Raw genomic sequence first — 13,286 nt, 5'->3', positions numbered from 1 at the left:
GTTCCCTACAAACTAACCCCAGAGCTGAGAAACAGGGACTGATAATGTACAGAGATTTTACATGGTCTTGCACAACCAATTCAGTCTTAGAAGCTGTATAGGTACATCCATGCAGTACTAAATAGGGTGTGTAACACCTGATCATGAGCTGCTGTCCCAGGACAGCAATGCATTGCAAGGCACATAGTTTGCAGTTGGTGTACAGATCCCCAAAATGACCGTTTTTACCTTCCCTGCACCCTTGCCCTCCTCTCCAATAATGCAAACTACTCAAAGGCATCAAACAAGAAAACAAGCTGTGCCTAAGGTAGGAGCTCCCTCCTTGCACTAGATGAAGCAGGGCTCAGTAAACCTGCTGGTAGGACTGTGCCTGGAAACAGCTTCGAAAGACCTAATCAGACAGTAATTTCTGGGTGGCAAAATACATGGGAGGCAGCCAAGAGAGAAGCTCATGCCCTTTTTGGAGCACTTCTGTCCCTTTGGACTGCCATGTGAGTTCCAAGCCGGCCAGCACGCTGATCCATACTTGCCTTGGCACCCTAAACCTCCATCTGAGCCTGCTCGTGAGATCTGGGCAGCCACAGAGTATGAGAAAGGACCATCCTGCCATGGCTGCAACAACACAGTACCACAAGCCCTCACTGACCACTACTCCAGCTTTGCCTGGCTGCTTTCCCAGAGCAGGGATAGCGTTAGCTCAGCAAAGCAGGGCTTTGGAAATGAGGGCTTCAGTTCTTACCCCGAAGGTATTCAACAAATTTGAGCAAGCACTAACTTAACAACCAGTACTTCTAAATAATCAGCACACAGAAAGTGTGGGTCCCTCTTTCTCATATCATCCTATGCACAGTTATGTTGGCAGCTGTACTATCTATCTGTGGCTATGGTCACCAGGGCAGCATGGCCATTAAAATGTCAAGTCTTATATTACATTCCAGTAACAAAAAGAAGGTTTGTTTGTTTGTTTTTTTTCCCTTGGAATGGCAACAGCAAACTGAGAAACAGATGCCAAGCAGTTTGATAACACTTGAAATGAAGACATGCGTATATACAGTTAATCATGGACAAAAAACCTTGATGAAATGCCAAACCAGATTATTTAGAAACACAGTACACTGTGTGACAGGTTTGTGAAATGAAGCATAGACCATTAGGATTAAGCTGATTAAAAAAATTCAAATGTACATAGCTTAATCTCTCTGTAAGATTACAGCTTGTACTAATATGCATTATAAGATTTAATCAGAATTGGTCCAAACAACTGCATTATCATAATGACTTAAGAAATGTTATTAATAAATAATGAAAATGCATTTTGAAGATCTCTATTTCTAGAGCAGAACTCAAAAACTGCTGAGCAGTAAACATTCACTCAAAATACTTCAAAAAAGAGGATGCTTTTCTTATCAAATAAAAGCATTCTTATGGTGGTAAACGTGATCAGTAGAGGTACAAAAACACTGTATCTTTCAAGATAGAGTTAGACTGTGTATTCTGTTTCTCTATTTGTCACTTTAAGACAAATACTAGAGTAATTGTATTAGCAAATTCAACTGCATTATACGTGCCACATTTGAAACTGAATGGCGATACTTTTTTTCAAATGATTAAAACCAAACCAGGTAACAGTCGAGGAAGGGATGTGGAAAGAACACAAGACTCAGGCTACGGCTTCACAAAAGGCTCGTGACATCAGCTAAATCATGAAGTGGAAACCCACTCTTTTGCCCTGGAAGGTTTTTCATATCTTTGAAGAGTAAGAATTTATCACAGAATCGCAATTTCTCAACTGCACTATGTAATTTAGTGTGCCATATACCTCACTCTTAGATAACCCCCAGGAAGGCCTTGTCAGTATCAGGTCATATATCTTATTAATTGGCTAAGAAGAGTTACTGATAAGAAAGTGTAAGGAAAACTGAGGTAAAAGAAAACACGTGGTGCCCTTGCAGCCTTTCCAAGAAAGTTAACTAAAAGAAAAGAAGTAACGTAAAAATACATTGACTGGATATATGATAACCTGCGGCTAATCCCTCTTAAATACATTCCTACCAGTAGCAACTGCTGTACTTATTTATAGACTATAATTCTCTCAGAATTTTAGGAAAGCAACATCTGTGTATGTTATGGAATTATACTGATTCATCTGAGGTTGTGTGAGGCTATGGTGATGAATCTGCAAGGAGGATCTGCTGGTTTTCTGGCTCAGCAAGCTCAGAGACCTGGAAAAGACAAAAATGCCTGCTCCGAGAGGCAGGTAAGAGTAGCAGACGTATTTACAGAGAACAGCGTGGTCACTGCAGAATCTAACAGGGTTGCCACATGAAAATGTAATCCTGAAATGTGTTCTAACACTATCTAATCAAACATATCTAAAAAAGAAAGCATCGTGGCAGAACAAAACAGTGCTCCTTTTGAGTCAGAATTTTCCTGCTTTTAGCTCAACCTCCCTCGGTGCATCATGGTTATTAGACAAGGGGATAGACACGAACTCTTTTATTAGTTATAGATTCAGGCTTTCAGACAATTTTTGCTCTTCCAGAATAGGATGAGACTGTTACAGACTCTAGATTATACCATATTAGGGATAATAGGGTACTGAACCTTCTTTTCCAAAAGTGACTATTTGCTTTGCAGAAAAGACACTGATACAGACCATTGTGGTTCTGATTCAGCACATCTACCCTTAATAACCAGTTTGCCTGCAAAATGAAGTACTATCAGCCTAATCCCACAGGACAGGCTGATAAAAGGGTAGGAACGGAATGGTTAGTTATTTTACAAGTATTTTTGACATTGAATTGTACCTGAAATTATCTTTTTTTACCTTGGAACATAAGGTTCTGTTGGAGGAGGAGGTATGTAGAGATCCTGAAGGGCAGAGCTGTCTCTTTTTGTAGGTGTACTGATAGTGCTGGACGGTGTAGCAACACTGCTTGTAGGACTTCTAGGAATAAGAGGCTGGTTCAAAAGAGAGAGAAATAATCATGATTATCCTTCTGCAGTATACATATTTCTCTGAAAAAGCTATAAACACTCTATAGCTCAGAAAGCTAAAGAAATAGTTAACAGTTCTAATGTTTTGGGTGGTTTTTAAACTGACTAAAAAACCAGTCATTCTAAGGATCTAAGAATGGACATGTATTGCGCTTATAAAATTGACTCCTCTGATTACATCTTTTTCCCTTTTGCACAGTAAGATTATTGCCAAGGCCCATAAAAACAGTAATCAGTAGAGCCACTGGTGAAATCTTAATGAGTAAATAATATACAGGATCCAGTGAATTCCTTAATTAAACTAACATTGTAAAGAAAAAGTCTAGTGTTTATGGTAAGAGGTGCATAAGTAGGCATTAAATTGAATGTCATCTCCCCCCATCTGCTGCTCTACAGCTTAAGAATTAACTGTAAAAGCTTCAGTTTATGTCTGCAGATGCTGTAAAATCAGGTACTGCGTCCTCAAGAGCACACACACTATGAGACAGCATAAAATGGAGATTATTCTTCTTCTTCGCTCCCCTGGGTATACTCCTCACAAAGGAACATTTAATCACAAGTAAATAAATTGTATCCTTACAGAACAATCATGCATTCTAACTATTATTCCAGTCCAAATAGGATCCTTCCTCTAAATCACATCTTTTTTTCCTCTCTCCCAAGAATTAGGCACCTTAACACGAACTCTTCCTCAGCTTAACTATATTGGATAGCTAAATAATGACCAGCCATTTGAACACTCTATTAAATTACTATATGGCTGGAAATTACAGCATTATAGATTTTCTAACAGTCTCTATACAGATGCAAAAAAATGAAATGAGAAGCAAAGTTTGATTGCTATAGTTTACTGAATAATATGTCTGCCTAATAACAAAAGCCTTATGTTGCTTGGCTTGTGTGATAGCTAAAAAGAAAAACCAAAAACAGAAAGTACAACATTACCTTCATAAACTCTAAAATTAATCTAATGTTTAAAAAAAAATGTTGAGTTTTGCTTTGAAAGAAGTTTTTCCTCTCCATCTTTTTGGAAGAGAACTCCTCGAAGAAAGAAGTGTTGGGATTAAAGAGAGTTCACCATACCTATAATTTCTGACCTAAATAACTACTGGAGGACACAAACATTTCACATGGTATTTACGGCAGAGAAACTCTAAATACTGACTGAACAGGCGTGTAGAAAGATCCTTCTGCCACCACTATTAAGAATACTTTATGACAGACCAACAGGGCATTTCTGTGCAGAACAATCAGTTCTCATTTTCTAGATATTAATCTTGACACTGTAGCATTATGCCTATACTGCAAAAAGTTCAACAGCAGGAACTTTTTTTTAAATTTCAGTCTTTCATAAGCTAGTACTGAGCCATTTGAATTTATGTTTATCAAGAAAAGCCCCCACCACTGTGTTACTTTTTTTTCAATCTACACGTGAAAATAGTGCAAGTCACCTAGGGAACCTCAGGAACTCTAGCCAGCTACTGTGGTGTTTTAGAATTGAGCTCTGTTAGAAGTTATTTATCTTAAACATAATAAAATGTATTAACATTCTCTTGTTAAAATTTTGAAGTCCAACTTTAGAGCAACAGCTATAAAATGAAAGAAATTTTCTCTTTCAGAATGTTAGAAACCCACATACTGTAAATGGAGATACTGTTAAATGCTTTCCTCGCACATTAGAGTTAATGTGAGTATTCTGTAGCCAGGTCAATGAAAGACTGCCAATATTTATAGGAAGAGAGGGAGAAAGACACACACAAGAAAACCAGACAGGTAAAAGACTTTACAACCACTGAAAACAAGAAGACAGAAGCCTGCAAAAAGAAGACTGAAGTTGGTGGTAAAACTGGGTAAGCCGCCTCTCCCCCCCAAGCTAAAAAAATCAAAACTTTTTCAGAGAAATAAAAATCTTATCCTTTAAATTTTCATCCGTGACACTGTAGCCATAGATGCTTTTGAACCAGTTACTAATGAAACAATGGTTATTTCCTCTCTGACATCTTGCACTTTTATGACAAGTACAGTTTGTGGCTTGCTGAGTAGCTTGTAGAATGAATTTCTCCTTCTAAGCCAAAACAATTTTGTGACCTAGACATTCTTTACACTTGTTAAGCCCAGTCTATTGTTGTTCATGGTTCATACTGGCAGGAGAACTGACAGAAAGACAAGCTGGACAAGTGGATTTGCTCCTTTCCACTTTGAGAAAGAAGACAGCCCTTTACCCGCACAAATGGGTAGATAAGAGGAAAGGTGGGCCTAGGAACTAGGCGGGTGGCAACGAATATGTTTATTATTTCTGTCACATAAGGAAAATCATGCTCAAGCACAATTGGACTTGGAATGCGTTGATGACCCTGTGGTGGTCCTGACTGGCTGCTGGAGGGCTACAGTACACAGGTAAAGAATTTCCATTGTAAAACAGCCTGGAAAAGATTGGCTTAACAATTTAAATGCCAAGGATATTGGCTTAATTTCTGAAAAAAACTATTTTGCTGAAGTCTGAGGATTGTACTTTGCCCTTCACTGGCTCCTGACAATGCATAGCACAGACATACAATTTGGTTTGTCCTCCTGAACAGTTTGCTGGAAGATGCTGGAAATCAGTGAGGTTTGTGCACATTTGACAAATGCATATTTTGATTCATATTTTGGCTAAGCAAGGTGGTTCAAACAGTGAGCGCAACAGAATTCAGTCTACAACAGAAAAGCACAACTCATCCAGTTATTCAAAGGTAAAAGGTTTCCTTCAAACTGTTTCCATGTCAGATAGTGGGACACTTTCAGAGGTGAAATCGCAGTATAATTGGTGAGAGCATGAATGACTGTGCTCATCTCCCAGGATGGTAATGTGAGCAGATCTTCCAAGGGCAACTGGAGCTCCCAAGGGGTAGAAACTGTAATACAACCCAGAGGAAGAAAAATCCTGTAGGATTGTTCCAAAACATACTAGGATGCCCAATATCTTTTCTGTGTTTGGGTCATATTGCCAAAGTTAATTTTCCAGTTTATTTTTGCCAAAAAAGCAAAGCTGTGTAACTTGGAAAAAAAAGGAAAATCCCCAATTTTAGAATAAATTACCATTTCTTTTTTTTTAAATATATTTATCACTTCACCAGATAAATCAGTAAGCTCTTTTAAATGAACTGCTATGTGTTGGAAGCATTCAAATAGTCTCTCCTGATAGTAGCTCTAAACATCGAGAGCACTGCTGAAATTACTACCTTGTGCTGTAGGAGTTCATCTTTCACTTCATAAGGCTTTGAAAGTCTTCAGGCCCTCGCTAGCTGAAAAGATTGCTTTCAGAACATGGCCTCCAGGCATGGTGGATCTACATGGCATCTTGCATTGCAATTTAGAGAGAATTCAACTGTTTAGTTCAGGTCAATCTACGCACCTGCAAGTAAATCCGCTCCTGTAGCAATCCTGTTCAATGGCAGCTATTCAGTGGACCATATGCAGGCACACTGAACTGCATTAAAGTATTTCTGAATTGGATGCCTTGGAGATCAGTGTTATCATTAAGTTAATTCTCTTCCAAAGACTAGAGCTTTTTTTCTGCAGCAGTCCCTTTTGGTAGGCTGGCCAGGACAGTTTGGATAACCGAAACAGCAATAAAACTAAAATGTTTTCAAGGCTAAAGAGTTAAATACTTGACCCATGGGAGTAGTCTGACAGAGAAAGTTTAGAAGTCAGATATTAAAACTGGAATAACCTCAAAAATGTCCCACAAAAGACCCTGCATCAATGTCAGCCCATGATGACCTACATAAAATCCATATTTCAATATATTTTGGAGTACTATTTCTCAAACATTTTTGATGTACCATGCTCCTTCGGGATAGTTATTCTTTATGAACCCCTTCCTAAACTGTCAGTTGGCCAAGGAACAGATAACTGACCATCTTTACTTACAGCAACTCAGTTTCCCCAGCACAGGGAAATAAGAGGTCCCTACAAATACTGACTGATGCATAGACACTCCCTGCTGCTCCTTCAGGAACCGCTCTCCCCTGGTTAGCTCAGCCGTGCAATCTCTATTTCCCTTTTGCTAACTGGACCTATTGCTGCTTTTCCCATCCCCAATCCTAAAGGAACTAAGAGGGTGCCCCAAGTAAATCAGCAAATTATTTTTGCCTTTTTTTCTCTAAACAATGAACATAATTAATCTTTAATATATACTATCTAAAATTCTTTTTAATGTCTTTTAAAACTCTTTGAACCTCTCACTAACTCCCTTGGAAGCTGCAAGATATAGTTTGAGAAATATTGCTCCAGAAAAAGACATACAATTTTTAAAAACATAAGCAAAACCAACACACAATTTTAACTGGTAATGTCTTTATACAGTATTTACATCAGATTTTACTGCTAACATATTTTTCATATTGGACCAAGATTATGACAATTTATTGAACACAATGTCTACAAACCCAAACTTTTTATAATACCAATTATGACGCAAAGTAATGAAATACTATAACTAATTCATACTCTGTAGGAAAAAACAGTCAGAATCCATTCTCACAGTTCTGCAAAGAATGCCCAGTTTCCACATAGTTAAAGCACAACTAAGCAACTGAAGAACCAACAAGTCAGCATTTTATTCAAATTTAATGATTAAAAAGTGTAAAGTCACTAATTCTAAACATAAACTATCATAATGGAATACAGCATTGTCTCTAGATAAATGAAGGAAGCAATAGAATCAAGTAAGGAAAAATAATAAATAAAAAATAATAAATACCATTTTCTCTCATACCAAGGACTCTTATTGTTGCTGTTGCTTCTTAAGATGCTAAAAGCTGAACAGATCATAGTGGAGATGTAACACATATCTAATCCAAAATAAAGTTTGTTTAAAAAACTACAGATACTGAGCTGCTGGTGATTTTATAACGGTACAATTTAATCACATACAAAAGAGAACAGTGAACTATATTAAATACACAAAAGGTGACATTTAAATAAGCTTGGTTAAGAGTGTGACAGTGTTTAAGAAGGGTCAGAAGGTTTTCTTCCAAGTCAACACACAAGATATGACCGGTGCCCAGACCTGCACCCAAACTCACTGGTATCAGTAAGAGTCTTTTCACTGATATTTGCAAGGCGTAGTCCAAAAATTAGCTAAAGCGTGCCAACATGAAAAAAGAGTCTTCCACACTGTAGACAAAGTCCAATTTCTTTGGACTAACAAAGCATTTTCCAGGAGGCAAAGGACTTTGCAGCTAGCTTCTTGCTGGCTAGCAGAACTTAGATAACATTTCATAAGCTCTGACAATATTCTCTACCAAACCTTCCACCCTTGTTCAAACAGCACTTTAAGGAGTCTCCCTTTGAAATCTCCCCAAAGTAATACAAAGCAGAAAGAAGAAATAAAAGAGACAATCTAGAGTAGAGGATGTTTATTTAAGTTAGGTTTTGAACCAGACAAAAATATGGAGAGTTCAAAGATAATTAAGTCAGCTCTATGTCAAGAAAGAAAAATATAAAAAATTGGAGGTTAAACTTATTTAGTTTGTTCACCACAGTCAGTAGCAGTAAGAAATACAAACATTGCAATCTGAAATATCATTCTAGGCTTTCATACAACAGATCAGAGTATCAGAACAAGTAACTGAAAGGCAAATTAAGTAAGACATGTCTTGAAGGCATAACATCTTAATATTTATGGTACACCATCATATTAATATATACTTTTAATTGCAACAGCAACCACAAAATTCCCCAAGGCTATCACCGCCTAATTCAAATGAAAAATCCCTTGACTTCAAAAATTCTGACATGATTCCAGTATGCGTCAAGGGAGAACTTTGATTATCTGCAAGAAGTTGGATACAGATGGATATTAAAATAGACAATCATCAAGTGACCGAAAACAAAACAAAATACAGCACTTCGTTTAATCAGGATGCAAGGGGGAAAAAAGAATGTTTTTCTTTCTGTGCTGCTTGACCTTAGAGCTGGAATTAATGCACTTGTAAATACAAACTCATTCTGCAATGGTGCATAGCATAGCCATAGGCTAATTGTATTATTTTACTGTACATTAAGCCATTCAATATCAGTTTCAGGACTGCTACACAGGAAGCATAATTATTCTTCTTCTTCTTTGTTTTCCATAGCCTTTCATATTTATTCTAAGGAAAAGAATATTTGTGAAAAGAATGAATACCACATTTCTGCTACAAGAAAAAAAAAACAACAAACTCAAAGAATTAAAGAGTAATTATGTAGACTGCCTTTAACTCACAATTCATGGCAAGACTGCAACGTGAAGGCAGAGCTGTCCAAAGTAAACCACTGAACATTCTAAGATGTATTTATACCAATTAGTAAACAGGTAATACCTGAACAATCTAGAAGTGTTTTCCACACTTAGAGACCATGAACATTTGACTCGCATATGTCTAATCTAGATCACCGACTATGGACAGCAATCTCTTAAAAAAATAAATATCAGAATGCATAATTTAATTACCAGGATGCCCTGTTGATTACACACCAAACTGCTAGATACACTGACAGTATTTGCATGCTGCCTGAACTGAAGACCGGTGCAGCACTTCCGCAGCTTACAAGCATATTTAGTATCTCTACATTAAGTCTAGTTTATTGCGCTGCTGCAAATGGCAAACTTGATGTTCTTACATAAAGTTATTGACAAAACTAGTAGAATATAATTTGCCAATAATGCCTCAACATTATTCATTTTCAGCTAAAATTAAGTTTTGAAGGCTCTCAATTAAAACATCCCAAGGTAAATCTCAGTGTTAATGAGTCTCAATTTAATTCGCTGAAACATTTACTGTCTACATTTGCTGTAACAGCTGTTAAAAAATGTTCACTGGTGGGGTGCATATAAAACCTCAGTCTCTGCTTTTGTGTCAGCCTCCTTACATTAGGGCAAACTTCCACCTTCCCACCTTTCTCACTGCAATTTGATTAGTATGTGACACCACATTCTTCCTCTTTTCACTCCATTTGCAGAACCAAAAAAAATCACAGCAGCCAGTTTGCAGATCCTAATTCTCATTTTATCACAAATTCATTCCCATATCTTGTTCTAGAGTATTTTGAATATTTTGCCCATATTTTGTACTTTAACAGAATTATTACTAAGTCATAATTTCCTTATAGCTTGTGTCTGTTGAATAATACATATGGTTCAATTTACTTAGCTCTGGGATGACAGCACAGTTATAACATTCTCAATTATTTCATGACACTCTGATATAAGAAAACAGGTTATCATAATTTCCCCTTCTTCCAAAGATGATGGAAGTACAGCTTTTCCTTATGTTTTTCTCCCTATTTGCTATAATTTTTCCCCTCTCCTCTCACACTGCTTCCCAAGCTCATATTAAAGAGCACTCTTATATGAATCAGGAAGATATGAAATTTCAGAACAGCCACAGGGCAAATTGCAATTACAAGACCTACAGGTTTTATGAAGACTTTTTTCAGAATTTTTTTAAGTAAATCCTGTTAAACTTAATTTCTTCATATTTTTAGAAGCTATAAAATTACACTGCACTCTGCTTTCGCTGCTTGTTAATAAACATACAGCACCAATTTCACACTTAAGCTACATTTAAACTTTAACATCTGCTGACTTTAACATCTGTTCACCTCTGATCTGTACAGATTACTGACAGAAATCTCCACATTAGGCAGCTTCTGAAGTTCGTCTTCATTTCACCCTGGAGGTTTTCCAACACTCAGTCTACTTAAGAAAACTGTTGTTTCTCAGACTAACATAATAAATTACTACAGACACACATACGCGCACTGCACTCATAAGTTCTGAATGAGGTTCTGGCCTTTTCCTGGTGCCGTGTTTGATAAAATCAGAACAATATCATTGTGGTACCAGAATTATTTCTCTAATGTTTAACAGTATCTCTATTTGCACTCATATTAGCCTTAAAAAATACTTACATTTTCTATGCTATTAGGAAAAAAAACAACTCAGAACAAAAACAATACTACCCCCTTTCCAAACCTGTAAGATTACAGAAAACTATCCAGGGTCTACCTCATATCTAATACAGATAATCTACATTTGAGCTAGCTGTCCAGACTCCGTTTATCATCAAATGGAGAGAAAGAGGCATGCACAGGGTCCAATTCACCTCATGTTAAGGTAGATCAGTCTAAAACAGGCCAAGATGAATAAACTAGTAACTGTTACATATGTCTGCTGGCCAAAGGGAGTAAAAATGAGAAGCCTGAATGATATGTACACAGAAGATATCTAAAGTTAGAACAGTTGAACAGCACTCTAGTACCTGTATTGAACTAAGAATGCTGAAAAGTAAATCAGAGCCAAATAAAACACATGAAAAGAAGATGGGAATTTGGCTTCTAGAAGTGAGTGTGGAGTTCAAAGCAGGCCCACAGCTTTAGATCATGACTGCATTCCCTGTAAAAGTGCCACAGGAATCCTCACTTTCCTACTGGACTTAAGTTTAAATGGTGGAAATCGGTTTCTATCCAATTTCTTCCCACCCTTTTGGAATAGCCTGACTGGAATTAATTGCTTATTTGTTATTGTCTGCATCAATGACCCATGTCAGAAACTTCTGTTGCGGGGTCTTTGGTGCAATTAGTCTAGCAGTAAATGATGAAGTGAAGCTAAAAGGAATATTTAGGAGAATGACCCAGTTCACCCAAAGAAGTACCAAACACACTCAAAGAGGATTTAGACTGAAAGAATTTGACCCCATTTAAAGCAAAGATGTGCAATTTTCATTTGTGTTAATATTTTCAATAAAGTTACGATAAAAATATGGACATTCATACACTGATATCATGCATACAGATTTGCAACTTTATGTTCAGATGCTAATAAGGTTTTTTTGGTTCAAAGCTTTTGTCACATGTTAAATCTGAAAGATCAAGACATCTCAATCATTTAAAATCTTACTCAGTTTCAAAGACAATGATGCATTTAACCATTATAAAATAATTATATATATATAAAGACTTATTTGAAGGATGTTCTTCATTCCATTAGTTCTTTTTAAAAATCTTTTAATATTTTAAATGGCAAGGATACTGCTACGGGCAGTGCCATTACCATATCTCATTTTCCTTTTTCCCCAAACTTCGCCGAAGTCTTTTCTCTATCAAATGTACTTAATTATAAATTAGGCTTTTTATTGTGATCATAATATGTCCTGAAGAATGCATTCCTTATGCAAAGAAAAATTTCTAAACATTGTTCTATCCAAACTGAATTAAAAAAAAGGGGGTTATTTGTCAATTCCATCTGTTTGGTTACATGCCTTCATCTGTCTGGACATAACTTTTATTTCCTAGAGTAATCCATTACAGTAATACTTTATCATAGAGTGGAACACGAAAGCTTTAATGAAATGATTCCATGGTTTTCAGCACACTGCACACTTACTAAAATTAAAGGCCCAACTGGACATACTGTGCTCCACGCCCTTATGTGCAAGGGTTCAGTTTCAAGGACAGCTTTGACACAAATACAACTATATCTGCATAAGGAAATCTTGATGGTCAAGTGTTTTATTGAATTAAATCACCTTATACATTTTTCTATAACTCTATGACTGATCAAACTGAGAACTCAAGATCTTTTCTTCCCCTCTTTCTTTGAGATTTCGCTACTGCCCTGAGAGCTTAAGAGGAAGTTAAACAAAAAATTATCAGCTTCTAAAGTATGCTTTTTTCCCCTTTGGCTAGAAGAGTTATCTGGGGATACTTTTCTGCACTGTAAAACACTGGGACAATTACTTCTTAGCTTTGAAAAGTTCTAATAAAAGGTTTAATTTCAATTGAGCCTATGAGAACAAACTGCAGAGAAATCATTTAAGAAACAGTTTTTCAAAGTACACAAGAGTAAATCCATATGCTGCTGAGATGAAGCACAATAAAGCATAGATATAATCTATATTTAAAATGATGGTGTATGACTTATGATTAAGCTTCATTACCTGCAGAGCAAGGGGCTTCCATCTCATATTTTTCAGTAAAGCTGGTGCTGAGGTAAGCATGCTCTGAGGTCGCTTTTTCAAAGTTAAGATAACACCACTCGGATCCTCTCGTAGTGCATTCACCAAATTTTTCAACTGCCACCCCACCTGGTAACCAGTAAAATCATTACAATAAAATTGAGGTACAGTATTCAATATGTAATGTTCCCTTTTTAAATACGATTAGTAAAATATCATAATAGGAGTGTGTATATATATATATAAAAGGAGATTAACTCTAGAAATGTCAGAAATAAATTACTGCATAAAAATCATATCAACTAA

General features: G+C 36.6%; 1 protein-coding gene across 5 annotated transcripts in view; it reads right to left on the bottom strand.

Annotated features, from left to right (window-relative positions):
• The window catches only part of CNKSR2 (connector enhancer of kinase suppressor of Ras 2), a 212,211-nt gene that overhangs the window by 83,805 nt on the left and 115,120 nt on the right, over positions 1-13,286 (bottom strand). For 3 of the 5 annotated variants that reach the window (XM_054059353.1, XM_054059370.1, XM_054059374.1), the window contains exons 9-10: positions 12,963-13,109; positions 2,828-2,961 (exon numbers count right to left, since the gene is read on the bottom strand). In XM_054059353.1, coding sequence (XP_053915328.1) covers positions 2,828-2,961; positions 12,963-13,109 — 281 coding nt within the window. The remainder of the gene's footprint in view (positions 1-2,827; positions 2,962-12,962; positions 13,110-13,286) is intronic. The other 2 variants (XM_054059361.1, XM_054059366.1) reach the window with 1 other exon arrangement.

This window comes from Cuculus canorus, chromosome 1 (genome assembly GCF_017976375.1).
Source record: "Cuculus canorus isolate bCucCan1 chromosome 1, bCucCan1.pri, whole genome shotgun sequence".
Taxonomy (NCBI): Eukaryota; Metazoa; Chordata; class Aves; order Cuculiformes; family Cuculidae; genus Cuculus; species Cuculus canorus.
The sequence above is the reverse complement of the archived record's forward strand: the minus strand, read 5'-3'. Positions and strand labels throughout refer to the sequence as shown.